Source organism: Eleutherodactylus coqui, chromosome 1 (genome assembly GCF_035609145.1).
Source record: "Eleutherodactylus coqui strain aEleCoq1 chromosome 1, aEleCoq1.hap1, whole genome shotgun sequence".
NCBI classification, from domain to species: domain Eukaryota; kingdom Metazoa; phylum Chordata; class Amphibia; order Anura; family Eleutherodactylidae; genus Eleutherodactylus; species Eleutherodactylus coqui.
In genome coordinates, this window is record NC_089837.1 from 465,206,995 (window position 1) to 465,230,934 (window position 23,940).

Here is a 23,940-nt window from a genome sequence, read left to right on the forward strand (position 1 = left end):
GGGGGGGGGGGGGGCGCGACAAGAATTTTCGGACGACTGAACATATGGCATTAATCTGCTCGCTATATTTAGTGATACTACTGTAATGGGTTGTGTGCAGAGTTGCTGTAATCTAGAACAGCTCACCGATCCGCCTCTGGTCTATACAACAGTACTTCTTCCGCTCGTCTCCCTCTCCTTCAACAACCACCACATGACATAGAAGGTTTCCTGCTTCTTGATATTTCCCATTCGCATTGTATAGGTTTATCCATCCTAAGCTGGTTTCGGCTGCCATCACCCCTGCGTTACGGCTCAGTTCAGGGATTCAGTTTGAAAAACGGAGCAGAGAGACGGAAACCATGAACAGAGTCCTAACGCGGGTTTGAAAGTAGATTGTTATTGCTTGTCCTATTGTGAAGGGCCTGAAACAGGTGAGTTTAACATGCAGAAGTAGTCTCTAGCATAGCTTGTGTCTGCTCCTTTGCAGAAAGTAGGGAGTTTGCAAAGAAAAGTGAAGTACTACAGCATGCAAAAAAAGGATAATTGCTTGCAAAAAAACTGAACCCTTTCATGGAGGCTCTAGTACCCTGTTGTACCTTCTCTAGCTTGGATACAAGATGTGATACGGGTGGGCATGGAGGCTCTAGTACCCTGTTGTACCTTCTCTAGCTTGGATACAAGATGTGATACGGGTGGGCATGGAGGCTCTAGTACCCTGTTGTACCGCCTCTAGCTTGGATACAAGATGCGATACAGGTGGCATGGAGGCTCTAGTACCCTGTTATAGCGCCTCTAGCTTGGATACAAGATGTGATACAGGCGGGCATGGAGGCTCTAGTACCCTGTTGTACCTCCTCTAGCTTAGATGCAAGATGTGATACGGGTGGGCATGGAGGCTCTAGTACCCTGTTGTACCACCTCTAGCTTGGATGTAAGATGTGATACCGGCAGGCATGGAGGTATACAGGTTCCGTATGGCATCCTGTGCCATATCGATCTGCATTTGCTATAATGAGCCTCGTGGAAACTCACAGGCTATTGAAGTTGACAACCCAGATGGTCCAATACATGCTCTATTGACAATAAATCTGGTGAAGTGTGGCAATATTATGGGGGCATGCTGAGCATTATCCTGCTGATAAATGCCTCTTGGAAGCCACCATGAGAGGAACACATGTGGCTGCGGGATGTCCTGAACATATCGCTGAGCTGTCATTGTCCCTCCCACCATTATTAGGGGTGATGGACTGTCATATGCGATGGTCCCCCCAGACTACCACACCAGCAGGGGGCAGTGTGTCGCTTCACAGTAAAGGCAGGATTGAGGCGCTCACCCCTAGGTCTCCAGACACAAATATGGCCGTCATCAGTGCCCAAACTGAACCTGGAATTGTCGCTGAAGACAACGTGGTTCCACTCCATAGCAGTCGTTTCATTGTTCAAGACACCACTGGAAACTAACTAAGGCAACGGTGGGTGGGTGGCAAAGGCAGTAGATGTAGCATCTTATTATAGCATGTGAAGTTCAGAATTCTGGAGACCTCCACTCAGAACCACCATCTTGAGCCAGCACAGGAAGCTTCTAAATCACCATACAATACAACATTGCCCCTGCAATGGCCTAAAACTCTTCCAGGATGGCAGCATTCCTGCAAATCAATGTCCAACCCTTCATACAGCTCTTTAGAACAAGGATTGGGAATTGTACGCCAAATCCTGAAACCATACACAGATAGCGGTTTTGTGGCATTTGCCCCTCATCTGTGTGCAGTAGGACTCTGGCTTGGCTAGTGAGAGGCCTATGACGTAGTTCGGGAGGGGGGGGGGGGGGGTGGTAACATCACTCCTTAGAGGAAGCACCAAAGTGGTAAGTGAGGAAACTTATAAGGCCATTCATGACCCTCTGGGAAATATATGCAAATAAGAAAGATGGAACAATTCCTCTGCAGCGCCACCTATTGTCTTTGCAGGCTCATGTATTCTGTATGTGCCAATTACAAATGCTGATTTACCCCACAAACTCCTGAACCTTTGCTGGAATGCAGGTAGAGGTTGGAAATACGCCAATAAACAAAACCGCCTACACGACCGGCAATGTTTGTAAACAATGTGTCTCATGGTGACCAAGTCCACTCTTATCTTGCTTTATCAGAGTTCACTTTTTTTTTTTATAGCCCTGTATAGCTCTATGAGGCTTTCCACTAAATCTCATTCAACGGTGTCTTCATAACCTTAAAGCTTTCACAAAGGACCACCTCATCGTGAGTCATATTTCATTCTCTACCGTCCGTATTTACCTATTGTTTACATTCTTTTTTTTTTTCAACTGGGTCATGGATTTTGGTAACAGAACGTAATGGGATAACCCGCAGTACAAAGAAAGGATTATTCAAACGGTGACCAAATACCTAGACCCTTAAGCAACATGACACCGGCTCTTCTAGTTATGGGTAACATAATTTTCTTCTGAAGCTAGCATATGGCACAGCACAGCCACATTTGAAGTCGAGCTGGCAAGCAGACATTGTAACCTAAGCTTACCTTCACCCCAAACAAAGGGATGAGAGAAGTTTATTCTTTTTTGATCGAATCACATGCTTGTCGAGAAGGAACACAACACATACTGAATACAGAAGAGCTGGGTATAGAAGCACAATGGAAGAAAGCTAATGCTTTAACTATAGGATGAAGCACCTTTAACATGGCACATAGGTCATGGCGTTCGCTTGGTGCAATTATATATTAAGGGAATTACTGTACAAGAAATAATAATATCCAGCAAAAAAAAAAAAAAATCTCATCCAGACAATTTTTTTTTATTGTGGCATTTACAGTAGTTTTGACTTGTTTTAGTTTGTTGTTCATTCACTCATTTAAAAGGGGTTGTCTGGACTCTTTTCCACGGATGACCTATCCTCTGTAGTAGTTGATTATCAGTGGCTGGGCGGCTCAGGACAGCAGTCTGGACGTGGTCATCAGTGGACAGGGGAGGAAGTAGGGGGACCCGCTTCACTCCAATGAAATCATTGGAAAAGCCATGCTACTCGTGCACTTCCTGTTCCTGTTAAGGACATCCTTTTCTGGACAGGAAGTGCAGCAGGGTGGCTCGCCCATAAATAGGAATGAAGCCATCCCTGTCTGCTGATGACAACATCTAACCCCCCCAGCACTGGACAGCAAGCCGGTTACAGCTAATGGACGGGGGTCTGAAGTGGCAGACCCCTGTCCATGAACTACTGATGACCAATCCAGAGAATAGCTCAAAAATTAAAATGAGCCCGGACAACCCCTTTAGAGGGGTGTCTCCACAAATGACAATTACTACCTATTCACATAATATTGGATACAGGTCTGATCACTCCGGGTCCGACTCTTGGGACCATCAGCAATCCTGACATTTGAGCACCCCGACTTTCACATGTGAATGGAGTGATGTTGCATATGAAGGACCACCACTCTATTGACTTGTAGGGAATGAAGAAAGATAGTCTTGTGTGTCAGTCTGCCTCAGATCTGCCTAACCCCTAAAAATCAGACATTGATATTTATCTTCTATACACAAGAAAGGAATACTTACTGGGAAAACCGCCTTAAGGGCTTTTTGCATAACCCACAGATTGGGCAAGAACGTTCATAGGAATCTTAGTTTGTGCAATCATTGGGTCATGTAAAGTGTCTGACATCAACTGATGTTCAAGCAAAGAAGTGTCAAAAGTCATCTTTTATGCAACACCAAAAATCATCATTGTAGGCAGCGGATCTGTGTGAACGAGGGATGATGTGCTTATGACACATGAAACAGTCAGGACATGAACAAAACATACGAATGATATTTTGTTCCCCGTATACAGTATTCTAAAATCGGTCACTATGAAAAACGAACAAGCACCGATCTTGTTCATCTATGCTCCTTGCATGCCTTAGATCAAGCCATGTACAAAGAGCCTTAGGGGCCCTTAAAAATCAATGCGAAATGTGCCTGTAATTACCTCCCCCGGGCCTACATAGCAGTTGGAAGATCAGCTTCTGCTCCGTTTCCCTTTGTGTTGTGGAGCCGATAGCGGACGCCCAATCAGCTGCTTTGCCGGTGCACCCAACCAATCGTCTACTGATGACCTACCCTGAGGATAAGTGATCAATAATATTTTCTAGGAAAACCCCTTTAATACATGACCTGTATTCTGCTATTGCCGATGCGATACCTCTATGTCCTTCTAATTTTACATGGAGGCATTTTTCACAGATTTTTTGGGGTTCAATGTTTGTTCTCTCCACATACGTGAACTCTTATAGCCATTGCAAATGTGGGATCGAATACTGGAACATTCATCTCATTGTAGCCAAATTTACGACCACCTTACTATTTCCCAGAACGGTCCTAACACACAACTACTTCTACCACCCAACAGCAGTGGACGTCCTCCTATCCATTATCCTATGTTTCACAGTCCATTGATAGACTACACTTGGCATCCGGCCAAAATCAACACATAAAAATAGAATGATCATTGAATAATCCATGCTTGTTTTAATTATTTACAGGGCCACAAAAAAAACCCAAAAACTTGATTTTACATATCACTGGGGAACCTCCATACGACTAAGAACAAGACTCTACGACCTTTCCTGCCTCTTGTTCTACAGAAAGATTTACCTCTCTTGCAATCTGATTTTTCTTTGAAAGCCTTCACGGCTTTGGTCGCCATTTTTCCTTGAACAAGGAAAATAAAAATAAACCATTAATCATTTTATGTTAGAAGGCACCAGAATAAATATAGCCCATCTGCGCTTGTCAAACAGTTTGGGATACCTGCCAAAAATACTAGGTTAAGTGCCAGGTCTCTGTGCAGCCCGTGAGAACTCCTAGGCAGGGTTGAGTCGGTGATCTCTCATCTACTCCTACCTTGGTCTCTGAATCACTGGAGGCTGCACCTTGATTGTGTAAAGATATCAAAAAGTAAAAATAATGCTGTATAAATGGATTCCGGAGGAATGCGCTCAGGTCATAGGTGGTGAGAGTGAAGTTCTGCAATGTAAAGTATGGAAATAGTCTTTTATGAGGCCCTGCATAAAAGTTTCGAACCCCAGCCAAAGCAATTAACAAGACTGGAGAATGGCTGGCAGATCAGAGACCAAGCAAACTACGTGGACTTGACTGGTATTTACCTTGGTACATAGTCAATGCCAGATATCTCAGGCGTAGCAGAACCTGGGCCTAGCTTGATAGCGCTGTCTATTCAGTCTGCACGCTGATTAAACACTGTTGTAAGCTCGTACATTGAAAAGATACCAGTTATCGTTTGTTTTTTATACACAGACCTGAATATAGGTGTGGCATAAATCTTGTACTACAAGGAACGCATTCACGGCGAGTAGGAAATTAATAAATCAAGAGCATTTGTACACTGAGGCTACATTCACACTTCAGATAGGGCTGTCAGTTATAATTAGAAAAAACCTTCTGACAGTGAGGGTGATCAATGAGTGGAACAGGTTGCCACGGGAGGTGCTGAGTTCTCCTTCAATGGAAGTGTTCAAACAAAGGACGGACAGACATCTGTCTGGGATGATTTAGTAAATCCTGCATTGAGCAGGGGGTTGGACCCGATGACCCTGGAGGTCCCTTCCAACTCTACCATTCTATGATTCTATGAATTAGGTCTCTCCGATCCATTTTTGAAGCGGAATTTAAAAAAAAAAAAAAGCACAACACTTTTCCTTTTTCCCCATTGACTTCAATGGGTTAAAAAGAATGGAAAACAAATGGAAAGCTCCATGCTATTTTTTATAATAATCACTTTTATACATATGGTGCATGCAAATTTCATGACTTGATATTGGGTTCTGTAGCCATTAGAGCTCACAATCTATGTTCACCTACAGGTTTTCGGAGAGTGGGAGAAAGCCAGAGTAACAGAAGAAAATTTATGCAAAAGGGGAAAGAGCATACAAACTCCATGCAGAAGTTGTCCTTTGTGATATCTGAACCCAGGACCCCAAAAGATGTAAGTAAGGCAATGGTGCTAACCACTGAGCCACTGTTTTCAAACCAAATGCTGCAGTCTGCAGAGTTATAGGTTCAGTTTCGAAAAACGGAAACCTATTGGAACGGAAGCAAACTGAAAGCTTTCCATTCGCTTTCCATTTTCTTAAAGCCAGTGAAATCAATAGGAAAAAACATGCAAACACTTATTTCCATTTTAATTCAGTTTCTTTGCTCCAAAAACGGAACGGAGAGACAAAATTATAAGTGACAGCACTAACTGAAGTGTGAATGCACTCCAAGAGTCCTCCCATAAGATAATCACCTATACATGTATTGCGTACCATTGAAACATTTTAAGTACACTTGTAAAAAAAAAAAAAAAAAAAAAAGAAAAAAAGTGACTGTTCTGGACACATGCATCCAGATGTTATAGATATTCCCTCCTGGGTAAGCCGAAGTCTTGCAGTGTTCTACTAAAGTGAACAGGATTTCTTAATCCAATTTAGACTATGTGGCACAGAGCCATGTGGTTTTTAGGGTTTCTTGTATTATTTGAACCATGGAATACAAGATTCTTGGCATTTTTTTGGCACAACATGATCTGCATTTCTTATAAAGTAGCTGTTCTACAATAGTTTTATAAAGTAGAGCAGCTCAACTCCTAGTATATGAATGAGACCTTGCAAACATAAAGTGCTCTATAATAGCCAGGACCAGCAGGCGTCTAAACCATTCTTCTAATTGATGAGGGTCACGATGCAGTACAGAATAAACTAACAGTGGTTTACCAGATGTACTTTTCCTGCCCCTAAATCCATGCAAAATTTTGACTCTAGACATTCATCATCAATAAAGCAGAGGAGGGGCATAGAATAGAATACAATGATATGAAATGCCTATGCACACCATTAATCCCAATTGGTTACACCTCAATCCAAAAAGTACAAATAGACCCATAAATGCAAATATTAGTATAATAATAGAATGCAATTGATCCATGAGTACAAATATTCCCATTATAGGGATCAGTGATCCAAACTGCAGAGCTCATGGCATGCTGACTGTTTAGTGAATGTCTCATTGGTCAGAGGAAACACCCATTTACAGCAACAAAAAAAAAGGAATGCCATTGTTAGCTGGAGGACATAATGAATGACCAACTATTTCACAATCAATCTCGAAGACTACTGTGGATTCATATATTGTACAGGGTGATTCAAAAAGAACGGTGCAAAAGCAAAGCTGATTTACCATACATGATTTGACATACAACAACCAGAATGACAGCAAAAGATGGAGAACTCTTCAAGTTTGTAATGCACATTACAAATATTCGATATGGGCGCTGTTGGTGAAGCTAGACGATCTAGAACAATGTATCTCTGCTACATTGGAATTGATAACAAAGCATATACTGGGAAGTGTCTGGGTAGAACTGGACAGCCGACTTGACATCTACCGTGAGACCAATAGCCCACACATGGAATATCTGTAAGGTGCAATAAAAACTTGAACGAGTTCTTTTCCTGTTATTTTGGCTGGAATGGAATTTAGGTTTCCCATTTTCATAGCAGATCAGCTCCTTCGGGTAATAAGCACCAATGCAATGTGTATTAGTGAATGCCTAGCTCCAACACGGTCCTATAGAAAGGAACAATACTAGATGCCAAGATAGTCATGCAGTTTGGCAATCCGAGGCAGCAGAGGAAATAACACTCACTGAAGATATTTGTAGGAACAAGCTATAGTAGAACGGAAGACAAAAGCCAGAGAACAGTATTTCCTCATTATCCTATTCCTGGGTCTAAACATTCTCAAGACAACATGTTAATTTGCTAGGAGAAAAGTCATGGGCGTTGGATCGCAATAGCTTAGTCTGTGGGTGGAGGGGGTTGAAGGTGCGTCTTAAATTAAATGACTAGGAAACCAGATCATTTCCACATAAAAAGACAGAAGTTGGGCGTCTGTAATCCCATAAAGACAATTCAATGAGGAGGCTACCTTTGGGATACCTTTTCCGAATAGCTCCTTTGGAAAGATGAGAGAACTAACAAGATGTAGCATGTTACCATGGATAGTCTTTTACGCACTGGTGCTGGCAGAACTCCAGTGTCTTGCACTGATATTTATCCGAAATTATGAAATAAAACATTAGATTGTGAAACTCTTGTCACAAATCTCCGGAGGATTTTATCAATGTACAAAGTTATGAAAGATGAGCAAGATCAGAAATTATCCCAAGTGTGAAAGAGAAATGGAAATTAAGGAACAAAAAGAGAAATCAATCAAAAATACATATAAGTCCTCGATAAGTTGTCCGCTCCCATGTGAAAAGCATATCTTAAATGGTGCAGTCATACCAATATCAATTTCCTCTAAACAAAGCAATTAAGTAGATGATGAACATACATAACATGGGGGACCGCTATGGGCACGGTTACAAACCCCTAGAGACTTCCATACAGCTCTCCCAGACTAATGACTGCCAAATCTATGTACTTCTATAGTAGATCTACAACTCCTGCGTTGCTGCATTGTGGAGAGGATTTGGTGATTACAAGTTTGGAAAAGGCAGGTGAGGATGCCCATGGGAGCTATAACATAATGGTTGTCACCCACCGTTCACAGGCAATGAACAGCCATCCTGCTATACTGTATTCCATATACTTTAAAGACTTTTAAAATAATGTTTAAGCATAAGAAATTAGACAGGAAGTAAAATTCCTATGTCTTTGTTTTCCTGACAGACAGGAAACTGTGCTCTAAGATTTGTGACAAGACAGGACGCTTAGCGTGCTAAGCATAAAGTGTATGGGAACAATAATAGCAATTTACAGGTTTTTTTCCCTATTCAACCAAATTTACATGTGCGAATGCGATATTGCGCTGTGAAACTCGGCCCAATATCATGTTCGCCAACACGCGATGTCCCCACGGATGTGTTTTTGTGTTAAGTAGCAATCCTCTGCCATGGCAAAAAGCGGAGTGTTTCCCATTGTTTTCAATAGGAAACCTCGCATCGCACTCATGTGCACCTCATACGCTGTGCAATGCTTTGCTGGGCCCATTGAAAACAATGGGCATTCGAGGAAATGCATTTTTTTCCCGTGCTGTGGGGGAAAAGACTAGAAAATGGAAGAAAAAAAATTCTCGAGAATGTCCTTTGTCTCACAATGCACAAATCTCATGCGATTTTCTCAGCCGCGTGAACCGAGTTATCATGATGTGACAGCAGAGTGATCAATGGAGGATGTTGGCTGGGGACAACAGAAGGATTTTTAAAATTGGGGAGTAGATTCCAAAAGGTTATTCCCAATCTTTCCAATTGTTACAAAATATTTTTTCCTCATTTTTTCCTCTTTTCCTAAATGCAAAGCAAAAATTCCATATGCCGTTAACATGCAACAAGGAACGAGAGGAGGATTCAGTTTTACAAATATTAGTACAAATGTCTTTCTTGTTATCGAATACACTGCAAGCTAGACTTCCTGGCACAGTGTCTATTTGCATATCCTTACCCATAATTCCCAGTGCAGTGTGGTTGTTTGCATTTTTTGTATTTCTGTGGGAATCGCTTACTCTTTTGCTTGCCGAGAGAACTCGAGAATGTCCTCTGTTCAAACAATAGTGCTATTTAAAACCATTAAGACTACGTCAAATGCCCCTCTCTCCCCTCCCAACCATAATTGAAAACATGTATATTTATAAACAATACAAAATACTACTTAAAAAGATTGCTAAATAGTTGGATTTTCTTGACGGATATCGGACGTCAAGTCAGAAGAAAATGTTTATACCATGCAAAAATACAAGAGAGACACACATACCGCGCACATGGTTACTTCTGGCGTTTAATCCTCGGTATGTACATACCATCATATTATACCTGTGCACAATATGCACAAAGGCATTTCTGAATGGTTTGAAAACAGATTCCATAAAAGCCGAGAAGAACAGGGTTATTGTAACACAACGTAGCACAATAAGGGCTCATGCACACAGCGGTTTGTATGGAACCATAATGGGGCCTCTGCTGTATCTTATTATATCTCCGATTTCATAACTCAAGGCCCTTCTACAACTAAATTTGAGTCACATGATAATATCAACTCTGGTTGAAGCAGACTGATTGGGGATAAACGATCGGAAATACACTATGTTGCTAAAAGTATTTGGACACCCACCAATCCTGTGCCATCAGGCGATGAGGATATGCAAATCGGATGTGTGCCCATTAGGTATGAAGAAGAGTATCATACAAGCATATCCCAGGATCATACACTAGGTTGACAAAAGAAACCATCAGAATGTCATGAGGTGTAAAGTTGACAGACTTCCAACTTGGTGTGGTGGTGGGATGACATCTGAGCAACCAATCAATACTGTTGGCAATGTTCTTCGGAAATGGAAAACATATGGCGTGTATGCAGTGCAGCCTCATTCAGGGAAACCTCGTACAGAGACATTCTGGACAATGTGGCATTACCTACCCTGTGGCAATACTTTGGTACAGCTGCCCATCTCTGTCAACATGACCGAGCACCAGGTCATACAGCATGCCGTGTTGAAGAATGGATTAAGGAGCAGAACGTCTGCCAAGTTCATTGGCCAGCCTCAAGTTCAGATCTCAATCCCATCGTGCATCTTTGAGATGAACTACATTGCCGTTTTTTGCACATGAGGATTATCCCTCGCATCACTATCTGAACCTCTTTTCAGAGAATGGAGGCAAATCCTTCCACATATCTATAAGATAATTTGCATGCCTAGGAAGGTTACTGCAATCACTGAGGCCAAAGGTGGCCCAGAACCATATTGAAAAACGTATGTAAAATCGAATTTCATCACCGTGTATGTGTATCCCAATACTTGTGTCAACATAATATAACATTCATCCCCAGTGCACTTTCATTAATGTCATTAGCACATTCTCAGTTCATAAGTGGGGATGTGATGCCAACAACAATATCTGCAGCAACGCAAAAGCTCCGATCAGTCAGCTAAAAGGCATTTGATCGCTTATTGGCTGATCGTTGACCTGTTTACACAGGGCAAGAATCGTGAACAAGAGAGTTCGTACAAATGGTCATTTGGCCAAGTATGTGCCTGTGTGAAAGAGCCATAAGTATGTTTGGCAATCAGGTTGGTGTCAAAGACTTAAAGGGGGTGTACTAGGATAGACATTTATCACCCATCCTGAGGATAGGGGATAAAAGTCTGATCAGTGGAGGTTTTATGGCCGAGACCCAACGATCCTTAGAATGGGAATCTTGTCGTCGGCTTATCGCTTGCTGTTCAGTTTCGGCATGCATAAAATGGAATGATGGATCGTCCGATGTAAACAGGCAGTCCTTCATTTATCTTAGACTGCCTGCTTACTGTGAATAGAGGCGAGCAGGCCAGAACGATCCCCACTCGCTCCACCTCCATTCACTAACGATCTTCGTTCTAGTGTAAAAGCAGAGGAACACTTATTGCTGGGATGACCTATTGGGCATCTACACCCAACAGATCTTCCAGAGAAAAGAGGTAGCAACATAATTAAAGCCTGGGGTCTACTTTCTCTGTTCTGTCTGAAAAGTGACTCTTCTGACCACTTGAGCAAATGGAGATGAGACGGCTGTTCAAAGAGCAACTACTATACACAAGCTACATCTAAATTTTATTTTGGGGATAGGGGGTGGGGGGAATCTTCCTTCTGCATCTTGACTTCTATTTATGTGTATCCTGTCGTATCCCCCTCCCCTGCAGCCCAGCTCAGATTTCCTCTAGTGGTATCAATAGCACAGAGGATCACACAGCTAACCAATTTGGCCTTTACATTACTTCCTTTAACTCTTCCAGAACTGAAAAAGGGCCAAAAAGGCATTACAAAAAACTAATTTCCTGACTCTATCGAACGAGAAAATAAGATGTGTTTAACATCACGTGAGCGTCAACCACAAAAATATGGGCATGCAAACTTGGTCTCCAGGTCAAATTTGTTTCACAACCATTAGGTTCTACAAAATAGCCTTCTAATGGTTGTAGATCAACAGAAGCGGATGAGACTGTAACACAATACTTTCATAAGAATGCAAATCATATACTGTAATTGTACCATGACACAAGGCAAGCCGTAAAACTGTACTGTATAACTGCAGGGCTCTTCTAGAACAGCACTGACATTTTTAGTATATCTACTGTTATCCGAAACCATACATGTTCTTTAAGAAAATCCATGGGAAAGGCGAAAATAAAACTTTTAACGAGGACTGAACATATACTTTGCAGTGTATGTATGTCCTCCTTTGAGGTCTAACCATTCACTAGACCATGTAGTAGCACTAAATCTGTCTAGCCTGGGGCAAATACCAAAGATCACCAACAGTGGACAGACGGGTGATGACCCGATCCTTTCCAAACAAGAGACAGATGCTCAAATCAGTTAGGAAATCAGCTGCCAAGTATTACATGTAATGGCCATTTTACACCGGCCGAGAATCTCACAATTCTCATTTGCTCGAATGAACGAGCTGGTAACCAATTCGGCAAGCCCGTTTAGACTGCACAATTCTCGTTGAGTGCCCAAGCTGATGCTGGTTTTTATGCCGGCTGAACCTGAACGACAAGCGAGAACCTCACGATTCTCACACGCCATTCAGTAGTTTGGGTTTAAATTGAATGATTATTGTTTTGTCTAAACGGGGTATAAGAAATGGCAAGAATGATCTTAAAGGGGTTTTTCAATTGTATACACAGTTTATAGACGTAAGCATATGATGTTCTCTGACCTTGAACGATATCTCACCTTCAGTTATTACGTCGCCAGAGGGCTAATGCCCATGGGCAGATTTCGGCCGCGTGTAATGGAACAGGAAATCCGCGGCGTTATGCTGCAGCTATTAGGATCTATTGAACAGAATAGCTAAAATGTTCACACTTTGGAATTCCACCGCGGAATTCCGCAGTGCGAAAAAAAACCACGGCATGCACTAAGTGCTGCGGAAAAAAGCGCGTCCGGCTTCCATTGTAGTCAATGGAAGCCGTCCGTCACGCTATACTTCTGTTGTGAGCACAGTGGAAGTATCGCGTGATTTCGTGTCACCGCCGCTCATCCCACACTGCCGGCACGACATATGCTGTATTGCGCATGCATGCCGGCTCGACAGGTGGGACACGCCCGGCGGATCCGGAGAGGCGAGTATGGGGTCTTTGCATCAGCATAGCATTGGCTGAGGCCAGACTATTCTACCTGCTGAGGTGTGAATTTAATTATCATTACCTTCTGTATGCACCTAAATAAGCTACAGACCATAAATATAAAGTCAGGGGGATGAGCTGTGATCTCCTCTAGTATAACTGTGTGACAGGAGCCTCTAATCATTAACAGTAACTGTGACAGGAGTGCCTGTCTCCCCCTCTTGGCAGTTTCTGTGGTAGGATTCATGCAACAGCATCACTCGTACTAAGTAATTAACTAGAAAATGAATCCATAACCTCAAGCAGATCTGAGCTGCTCAGAACTGAGATCACATGATCATCTGAGGGAAAAAAAAAAGTCTGGAAAAGGAATAACTAACCAAGATAACACTAGCCCACTTATATATGCTGGGGGGATAGCTACATAATGAATGAATTGAAAAGAAAAAAAAAATCACTGCAGTGGCCCTTTAAAAAAAAAACAAAAATAATAAAAATAAATAAATACCCCACTTTTCTGATGTTAGATTTAGATTTTTTTAATCAGTATCATAGAAAAATGAACAGCTTGGTAACTACTGTATCTTACAAGCAAATCATTCCTATAAGTTGACCGTCGACAGAACTGCCCATAGACTATAAGTGCCCAGGCAGTCCTCATCAGTCTCTGCAAGGACTTTTTAAAACATCTTTGCAGAGAAACTCCATAGAGCCGCCCCTACACTGCGCAGGAGCTCTATTATCCTAGGGTCTGATAACAGCTGAGCTTACAGGGCTATGGGTGCTTTTAGACTGACATTCTAGTTTGCACAACAGAACTAGGCAGTGATGACGTCATCGCTCGCTCGTTCAGCCTGCTTAGACATGCAGATTCACTATTGACTCTTCCAACAAAAATAGTTTAGCATTTAACATTCACTGCGAGACATACTGAACGATCAACATTTAAACAGAACTAGAAGTAAACGAGCCAATGATGATTTTCGTTGCTGCATAAAACAAAACGATGAGCAAACAATTCTTGTTTGTCATTCACTCGCGTTTAGACAAAGATTATCCTTCCCTTTCACTCATTTGAACGATTTTTTGAATGATAAATCATTCCTTCTAAGAGCACTCTTAGCTTAGAAAACAGTCAGCATGCTCCCCAGGCATGTGAGGGCTGTGAAAAAAATTCATTTTAGGAACGTTCTTCCAAATTTGCAAGATATACAAGACTTTTAACGTCCGTAAATAAATTAAAAAATAAAAATTAAAAAAATTATGCCGCCATAACATGGACATATGTTAAAATGTTATTAACCAATTTTGGGACTAATCTGTATTACGAGCATAAAATTGTCAAATTTTGAGAAATACTATGTTTTTCCAAAATTTCCTTAATTTTTGTTTTTCTAAATAAGCGCAAGACATACCAACCAAAATGTACCATGGATATAAAAGTAAAAAGTGTCAAAGTACAACAAACAATCTTAGAAGCCCTTAAATAAGCAATAGCACTCCAAAGCTATTACTACATAAAGTCAAATCTGTCAGGTTTGAAAAATTGGGCTTGGTCACATAAGACAAGACTGGCTTGGGAGGGCAAGTGGTTAACATTCTTGCCAACTATGATATGTATACTATGGATGTATACTAACATACTACCCTCAAGTAGTTCACAAACTACATAGACAAAATATCTCTCACACTCTAATAGGCAGCCAGGGCTTTCCATGAATGTACATTGGAGTAAAATAGACAATGCCACCAAATTAGAGTCTTTCATGTTGCATGTAAAAATGAAGAAAAGACGGTGCAGACTTGAGAGCTCTCAGAAACTGTAGCAAGACAGAATACTACTACTTACATGCAATAGAGGAGATTGTGAGCTTTGGATAAAAAGAATGTGGAAACTTAAGACCTGGGAGATCAGATTAAGGAAGGTTTCCTGACTCCTGTTTCCGACCTGTCAAGTTACACCTAAGAGTCTACATCAGTCTCTGAAGTTTTGATGGATAACAAATCCACTAGGCAAGACAGTATAAAGTATGGCTAGTACTAGAATAAGAGTGTTCAGGAAATGTGCAAACAACCTCCATAGTATCTGATGAAATACGATGATGTGCTTCTTGCCATCCTAGAAAGATACGGTATGCCTATCTGTGCAAAGTATAGTAATACATAGGGTATGACAGTATATACTTTAGACGAGTGCTCGGTCATTATACTTCACACATACTAGCATTGATATCGTAATATCAACTAAAGTACAGTATCAGACCAAGAAAGTTCACTTCCAAAGTAGAGAAGGCAAAAAACATTGAATTGCTAATCGCATTGAGACAGAACATGCATGATCACTGCTGAACCGCAATACCTTTAAATGGTATCCCTTTAAAAAGCCAAGTGTGGCAACTTAGCCATAACTTATTTATACTCCAACAACAGAGGACTCCATGTCTGTCTTTGACTAGACCTCCTACCTTACTGTGATTCAAAATCTTCTCTGTCTGCCATCAGGTACATAAAAATCCAAAAGTTCCTTCAATAGCATCATCCTTGCTAGTGACACGTCTTCTCCTCTCAGAGTTTGGATGTTTTTGAAAGACGCTTTCCCATGCTTTCATTAAAGAAAGGGAACACCCACTAAAAATGGGACATTGCCTTAGGCTTCCCAAAGCACCCTACGCAGGTCCAGCCCATGCCACCTCTCTGGCTAGACAAGCCAAGCAAGAAGGGAATCCGCCTGGCCTGTGCCTTGGATAGAAACAAGAATGAACGTAGGAACATGGGCGAAGCAGGGACTTCCTGATTGACAAGCTCTTCAAGTTTCTTTGAAGTAGTCTCCAAAGAACAATTAGAGCTACTTCCAATTTCTGATTCCAAATATATTTCAGTAACAGAAATGTGGAAATTGGGGTGTGACTTCAGAGCACAAGATGTATGTGTAACCACTTCAACACCATAATGGATGTTTGTATTGTACCACCATCAAGACAAAAGCTTCGCGTAAGTTTAAACACATTGCCACCAAACATCTGTTTGAATATGTACGGAAAAAGCCCCAAAGTAAACATTCAGGAGAAGGACTACTAGTCTAGAAACCGGTAGTCAACACTATCTTGATGGCACCTAATCATACTAATAAAGGAATACATTTCTTGAGCGATTGTCGTTTTTGAAATACATGAAGCCAATCATAACAAGGGTTCTTCAGATCTGGCTTACAATAAACAAGGTGTGCCAGCGAGTGTTACAATAGGTACTTTCAGCTAGAACACATGTATTTCAGGTATACATTTCCTTTAATGGCCTATACAAGGATATTTAGACCCGTTGATATAGGCTTCATTCTCTTGTGTACTCGGGATGTGAGAATCTACTTCCGCCAAGTAGAAAGCGAACGTTTGTGACCTACAAAATTAGAGACAGGAGAGCCGTATCACACAGGTATACACTCACGGAGGAAGGATGTTGATAATGAGGTCTACCTACTTTCCGTAACTTATTTACTAGTAAAAGCTAGCATATTGCACAGCGAGATAGCAACATTAACGATACCTGGTTTGAAACATATGCACATGCATTGTATCGAATAGCTAGAGAATATATAGACTGCGTGAGTTTTTAGGCAAAGTATATAATGTGTGTTTTATTTCAATAGGTTACATACTTTCCCTAGGCATCGTATTGAATAACTTAAATATAAATGTCTGTTCACATCATGCTCACCCTCCTTCCGCAGGTTTCATCACAGAGTCCAGGTTTTGGTCTGGTGCCCAAATCGGACGAAACCATAGACTTCCAATTCTCAAATGGTGAGGTAAGGTAAAAGTCCCCTGATGCAAGCAATGAGTCATGACTGACTCCTCGGGTGACGTCACACCGTGACATTTTCATGGCAAACTGTTTTTGCAAGTTGGTTTGCCATTGACTTTCTAAGTCATCTTCACCCCCTAGCAAGCTGGATACTCATTTTACCGACCTAGGAAGGATGGAAGGTTGAGTCAACCTTGAGCGGCTACCTGGCATAAGCGGGGATTGAATCCGCAACCTTCAGGTCATGAGTGAGAGCTTAGGACTACAGACCAAGTCTCCTATTGAGCAGAGATCCATCTGTGCTGGAGAAAATAGCGTAGTCTTCTACCACGACTAGGTTGTGCATGTTGGGGGCAAACTACTGACAACAATGAACCTCTAGGAAGGGAGGCAAGATGAGCTGTGAATGGTAACGCAGGTACCAGGTGGTGTATAAAGCAAGAGTAAAATATGAGAGACACCAAAGTGTTACTCTTTATGCTACTCTTTAGGCTAGGATTTTTCCGTCCGATTTTTGGACCAAAAAGTTGGTCCAAAAATTGGATGGGAATAGGACTTACTCATTTGAATGGGTCTATGCACATGTCCTATTCTTACCCGATTTTCGAACAAGAACAACATGTTTTAATGTGCCATGTTCAGCACATCGGACAGCACACGGAAGGGATGTCCAACTGCTGTCCGTTATGAGTCGTGTCTGGGAATCTCGGACGCAACCTTTAAAATGTCCATGCGCAAGTAGCCTTAGGAGGGAAGATTCCTGCCTTTAACCTCACTGTCTTTGCTTATGAAATTAAGCCCCATCTGGAAACGATCATTAGATCTGCAATTATAAATTGGCCATAAAGCTAAAGAAATTGTCTGATACCTGCATATTAGCCTCCCCATGTACAATATAGCCATGTGGCGGTACGTGAGAAGTTATCCATATGTATTACAGGCCTTCGTTTAGATGGAGGATTTCCTTACAGAATGGGTTTACTGACATTGTAGACTTTTGTTCCTTGTTATTCACCTTAAACTCTAATTTACAAGTTCTTCGTCGGACACTCAAGATTAATAATCTTCATATGTAACGATATATTAGTCGGAATGACCAGAAACAAGAGGAAACACCGGAATGTGCAAGGCTGGAAACCCACTGATTGTTCCCGTCAGCTCGTTAACTGGTTACCAGTTCCTCTATGTTTGTTACTCACAGTGATACCTTTTCAATTCCAGTAAAACAATGTGGGTGACTGCTGATTTTTAGGTATTTTTTTGTTCAGAACTTCGCTAAGCAGTATTTATATAGTACATGCAGCGGGTGCCAAATGAGGCAAGTTCTGGCAAGTCCTCAAGGCTACTATTGCCACATACTATTGCTGTAGCTCTTATTAACATCGGTGCCGCAAGATGATCATCATCTATTAATAAATGTTTCTCTTGGAGTGCCTGAAGAAACCGTAAGAACCCCTCACAAGCACGGATACAAACTCTTTGCTGAGGTTTGCCAGGCTGGTTTCATACCGTGCACCCTTCAAGACAGCACTGCTAACGAATTAACTCTTTTGCTTCAGTTACCCGATCTTGGTTTTTTACATATAGTAGAAATGTTCAAAGGGAACATCTGGATACTTTTACTTTGCACCCCCCAACTCCTCCTGCGCGCATTATATTTACTTTGTCCTCTACCGGAAGTTGGTGAAAGATAAGGGGATAAGTAAAGCCTTAGTGCGTCTTAAGTGCTACCTGTGCTGGCTCCTGAGAGTATCTACGTAAGATATATTGTTCCTGTCACATTGAAGAGAGTCTGAAACGGTTTCATTACTGCTACAAACATATATCTCCAAAATGGCCAGATTTTTTTTTGGTTGTAAGAAAATAAAAATACTTGAAAACTGCAAAAAAAATTTTGTTGCAACACCTTAAAAACATACATTTTTGTTTTTTTAGAGGATTCTGAAATCCTATAGGAGACACATCAGGGAAAAAAAGAAAAAAAACACATCAAGAGCATGCTGTTTTTTATTTTTTTTTTTGGGAGGGGGGGGGGTGGACCCTCAAATACTCAAGGAAAAATGCTTTGTCTGTAGTCCATTTCATAATGCAATTTATATATAGTTTAAAGTAACATCCCATTCAATAAAAAAAAGAAAAAAAAAACTGTGAAAGATGCAAAATACAGTTTAAGGATCCTTTTACTGAGGAGAATGGACACATTGTAACAAGAACCAAAATCAACAAAGCTTGTTGATCAGTGCTCATTTCCTGCCGGCTGATTGGCTGCACATCTCTCTTTACATGAGAAGATGTGCATCTGACCAGCGAGCATTTTTATGCCTGCTAAGATGATACGATCAGCCAAAGAATGAGCGTTTGCTCACAAGCCGATCGTTGGCCCTTTGCAGTACATAACCAACCGTATGATTGGGCAAATGAATGTTCTTGCCTAATCACCAAGGTGTGTAAAAGACCCTTGGCTTTAGTCTCTCAGAAACAAAAAAAGTCAGCCAAGTGAAGGCTGCCGTAGGAATCTCTAGAGCATGCAGATATTAGTCATGTGCAGATACCGTAGCTTATGTAATACAATGATGTGACTAGTATGAGAATGGACCAGGCTAACCCTAACCCAACCGTCACAAGAAGCTAAGGAGGGTAGCAGTTACCATGTATATTCTGCTAATCTTCTCGAATGTCTTTATACTCTACTAAAATAGTCCAGATCTTCCCCTTTTATTTCCAAAAATGATAGGATAAGCTAAACCGGTCATACACGCTACACACCCATCATCATCACTGCCATGCTTCAAGCTTTTTATACATTTAGTTCCCACGGAAATCTCCAAAGAGGTGGAGAAAAAAAAAACACATCAGGATAATTTAAGCTTCTGAGACACTTTGGACTCACAGTCATACTTTTGCCCTCGGGGGCTGGTATAGATTATATATTATTGACGGGCCTGTCTGGATTATATCACACAATTAGACAAAGAAACGTAATAAAGATAAATAAAGGCATGCCATTCTCAACATGCAAGTTACCGTGAAATAACTACTTACGCTATAGCATATATCTAAAAATAACAGATGACTTCAGAAGAGTCAATGGAGGAGGCCGTATCGCTTACTCTCAGGTAAGGATGCACATGGAAGAGAGGAGGCCATGCAGCAATAAGAGTCAGCTGGTCCATGACAATATTTCCCCTTCCATCAGAGTCGTAGAGAGACTGGCCTTTTGGCAACACATGCATGAAGAACTTGGACTCCCCTTGGAATATCCCATCTCTTGGGGAACAGGAGTCCTATGAACTTCTTGAACGTTGGCCCCTCCCTAGTTTGCTAGGTTCTATGAAGGGAGCGTGCCCTGGGTAGGTTCTCAGTGTTGATGCCAAAGGGCATGGGGCCTACCTGACATGGCGCCCTCATCTTCATTGGCCCTGTACTAGTCAGAAGTTTTAACTCTATACTTGCTGTTATTTTGAAGAATGATCATGACCAACTCCAAGTTATCAGTTAATGAAACGCTGCCTAGACTTATTAATGTGCTTATGTTGTACATGATATGCTACTACTGAGAGGACCTTACGCTGTGTACAGGTCGATAATGTCAATAAATATACTGGAATCACTGGACTAACCAGAAAAATCAATGATTACACTCAATAATGATAACCAAGTTCTAAAAATAAACCGAATTAAAGATTAATTTTCACATCAATAAACCAGAGCATTTATAGCCATAATGAGAAATACTCTTGGAGGATTGCTGATGCTGCATGAAAAAAAAAAAAAAAGCAAAATGTCAGAGAAGCCATCAGTCCATGACATATCGCTAAAGTAGCTTCCTGAATCAATATTCTGCTTCTCATTGGAATAAGAGAGGCTGTTGATTAGTCTGTGGGATTGATCGCTTAGGACAAAAAGTCATGACATGACGCTACTGAGCCGGACGCTAAATATACAGTATGGTGTAGAAGTTTTAGGCAGGCGTGGAGAAAATGCTGCAAAGTAAGAATGCCTTCAGAAATAGAAGAGTTAATAGTTTTTTGGTAAATTAACAAAAAGAAAAGTGAATGACGGGAAATTTAAATCAAATCAAAATTTGGTGTGATCGCCCTTTGCCTTCAAGACAATTTTTGAAGGAACTTTGTTCCAAACATCTTTGGTGAACTAATCACGGATGTTCTGTGCATGCAGCTTGCTCAAATCTTTCCGTCTCTCCATGTAATCCCAGGCAGGCTGGATGATGTTGAGATCAGGGCTCTGTGGGGCCAAATCATCGCTTCCTGGATTCCTTGTTCTTCTGTATACCGAAGATAGTCCTTACTGACATTGGCTGTATATTTGGGGTTGTTGTTCTCCAGCAGAATAAATTTGGAGCCAGACACCTGATTTTTTTTTTTAACAGAAAATTCTTACTTTGCAGCATTTTTTCCCACACCTACCTAAAACTTTTACACAGTGCTGTATAATACCCCCCTTCCCCAACTATCACACATCACTTAGAGCTTTTTCTTTGACACATATATAAAAAAAAATGGAGAAGACAGGCCCTTCTGGTGTAACGGGGAGGGGCAAGTAGGCCTACAAAGTTTCTTAGCAACACTGCTATTGTTTAAGTTTGCTATCCAGATGATTCTTTAGTGCAGTGTAATTCAAACCATGTATGTGCCTTTAAATTGCCTGGTGTAAAGGGAGGGGATGTTGAGGCTCGTAGAAGTCACACTACACCATAACCCTTAGGTATAAAAGCAAGGAAGGAGTTACGCTACACGTAGAGCGAGTCTCGTCAACGACTGCCTTCGTAGGTGTTTCACTATGCCCAACTGGATGCCCAGCCAGAGATTGAGGTGGGATGCAACACAATTTACCACGTACGCAACCCCCATGCCAGCAGTTATGTCTTTTGAGCCAGAGGCGTAAGTTGAAGCTCCTGGGCCCCAATGCAAAACCTGGAACGGGGCCCCCAACTATAATGCTTTATTCATAGTACTGGGCTCCCTATATGGAGAGGAGAGGCCTTATGGACCCCCAAGACTCCTGGGCCCGGGTGCAACCACATCCCCTGCATCCTCTATAGTTACGCCCCTGCTTTGAGCCTATATCGTACATTGAAACCCTACCCCTTGGACTTTCACAGGCACAAGGTATAACGGCTACCTCTGCACTTCCTATAGTTACATCCGTGCCCTAGGTAGAAGTTAGAACCCTATATGCTGTCCATAGCATTTGCCCGCAAAGCACCACAGTAAGTATATGAATCTCTTGTATCCAATTGCATAAGAAAAGCTGCTTAAAACCACTTTGAAGAAGATCTAATAAAATGCTTTAAAAGTAACAATCCTGCAGCCACTGATCCTTTACAGAAGAGTCATTTGCATTGAGAAAGTTAATATGTGGTGTAATCAATTATGCAGAAACAATAATGGAAAAAATGAGATGTTGCTATTCCCTGATTATTTTCCCAACAGTCTTTATTATTGAATGGGTTAAGCGTCTTGGCTTACGCACCGGCACTCTAAGTGGACAGACCTGCTTGGCAACGTAGAGACATATGGCAAAGAAAAACACGAAGGAGGACGAAAAAAAAAAAAAAATCAATTCAGATAGGCAAACACGTATTCTGGAGCTTTTAGGAGTTATTGCTTAAGGATCATGACTGCTTTGTTTAAATACACAAGATCAGTTTCCTTCTTAATGCACTTGGCAGCTCCTCGGCGAAACCTATCAGAGGCGCAGTTGGCAATCTGACCTTGTGCCAATTGGAGATTTTGTGGCTTTCTCTGGGAAGTAATGTTGTCTGCTTATTACAGCACAGCTCTTTAAATCACAGCGTTGTGGGCGTAAGTCCCTAAGTCCTGCCAGCACTCCATGTGGCTGAGGACAAATCACTTTGGGGGCTGAATATCAAGTTATTTGTTTCAATGCAGCTTGACATTTATTTGATATCCCCTACTCAGTTCTGTGCGTCAAGTATAATAAATGTCTCAGAGGCGAAGCTATGTCAGTGCCAGCTCCAGCTCAGGACTGTCAGGGTGAAAGAAAGCAATAGAACCCAATGGGAGGAAGCATATCTATGCTCTATCAGGATTAGGTTCCTAATGCAAAATGTAGTCATTCAATAAAAGCAACCAAAAATGTGACATTACGATTTAGAGGCGCATATGACAGGTCTGAAGTAAGACATCATAGAGCGGAGCTCAGTCGAGCAGTCATGCCAAAACGTATCTATGGTAATCGGCAAAGAAAGACTTCTCAGAACACTGATGACCTTTGTAACAGCTATAAAAGTTGTTAGAAAATTCGACAATAGTTGCAAGGCCATATGGTCTTAGCCCCAAGAACTCTAGAAGCCACCAATCATAGTAGGCGATGGTGAGACAAAAGCAAGACAAGACTTGCGAGGATGTAAAGTAGATGCCGATGGTGGAGTTGACCTGAAGCTTCAATGAGGCCTTACGGTCAAATCAATAGGCAAGTCTTTATTTTCTCATGAAGCTACTCATATGGGAAAGGGAATGGTTATTTGTATAGCGCCAACTTATTTCGCTTTTCTCATGTACTATTAACATGTGCATGTGACTGTAATGGTGAAATGTATTAATGGACAAAGCAGAAGGTCTGGGTGAGTGTAGCCAATATGCTGGTTGGGGGGTGGCCATAGAATAACTGTTCTGTACATAGACATCCATCATTTGTCAAAATTATAAAAAAAAGTAGTTATCCTTCGCAATCGAATCCGCTGTAGTGTAGGGACTAGGAAATCCCTTTATTGTGACAGCACAAAGTATTTCTAGCCAATGATATCCCAGATATAGTATCACAACCCAGATATTTGTGTTTAAAGCGCTAGAAATCGGCCCCACTGATCCCCATTGATAGGATCAAGGATAGACAAGCACGGAATGACTAAGTAGGCCACTTAAAAGAACTTGGTATCGATAAAAGCGTTTTGTTTATATGTAAAAACTGGGGATTTCCAGGTGGCAGGTAGCCAAAACATCCAA

General features: G+C 41.5%; 1 protein-coding gene across 9 annotated transcripts in view; it reads right to left on the reverse strand.

Annotated features, from left to right (window-relative positions):
- Nucleotides 1-23,940, reverse strand: part of HDAC7 (histone deacetylase 7) — a 302,233-nt gene that overhangs the window by 60,296 nt on the left and 217,997 nt on the right. Inside the window, exon 1 of one of the 9 annotated variants that reach the window (XM_066584325.1) lies at nucleotides 15,616-15,769. The exons of 7 other annotated variants lie outside the window; for them this stretch is intronic. Coding sequence is in view for 1 of the 2 variants with exons in the window: in XM_066584322.1 (XP_066440419.1) it covers nucleotide 15,621 (1 nt within the window). In the remaining variant the exon portion in view is untranslated. Of the gene's footprint in view, nucleotides 1-15,615; nucleotides 15,770-23,940 lie in introns of those variants that run through there. One more of the 9 variants, XM_066584322.1, reaches the window with a different exon arrangement.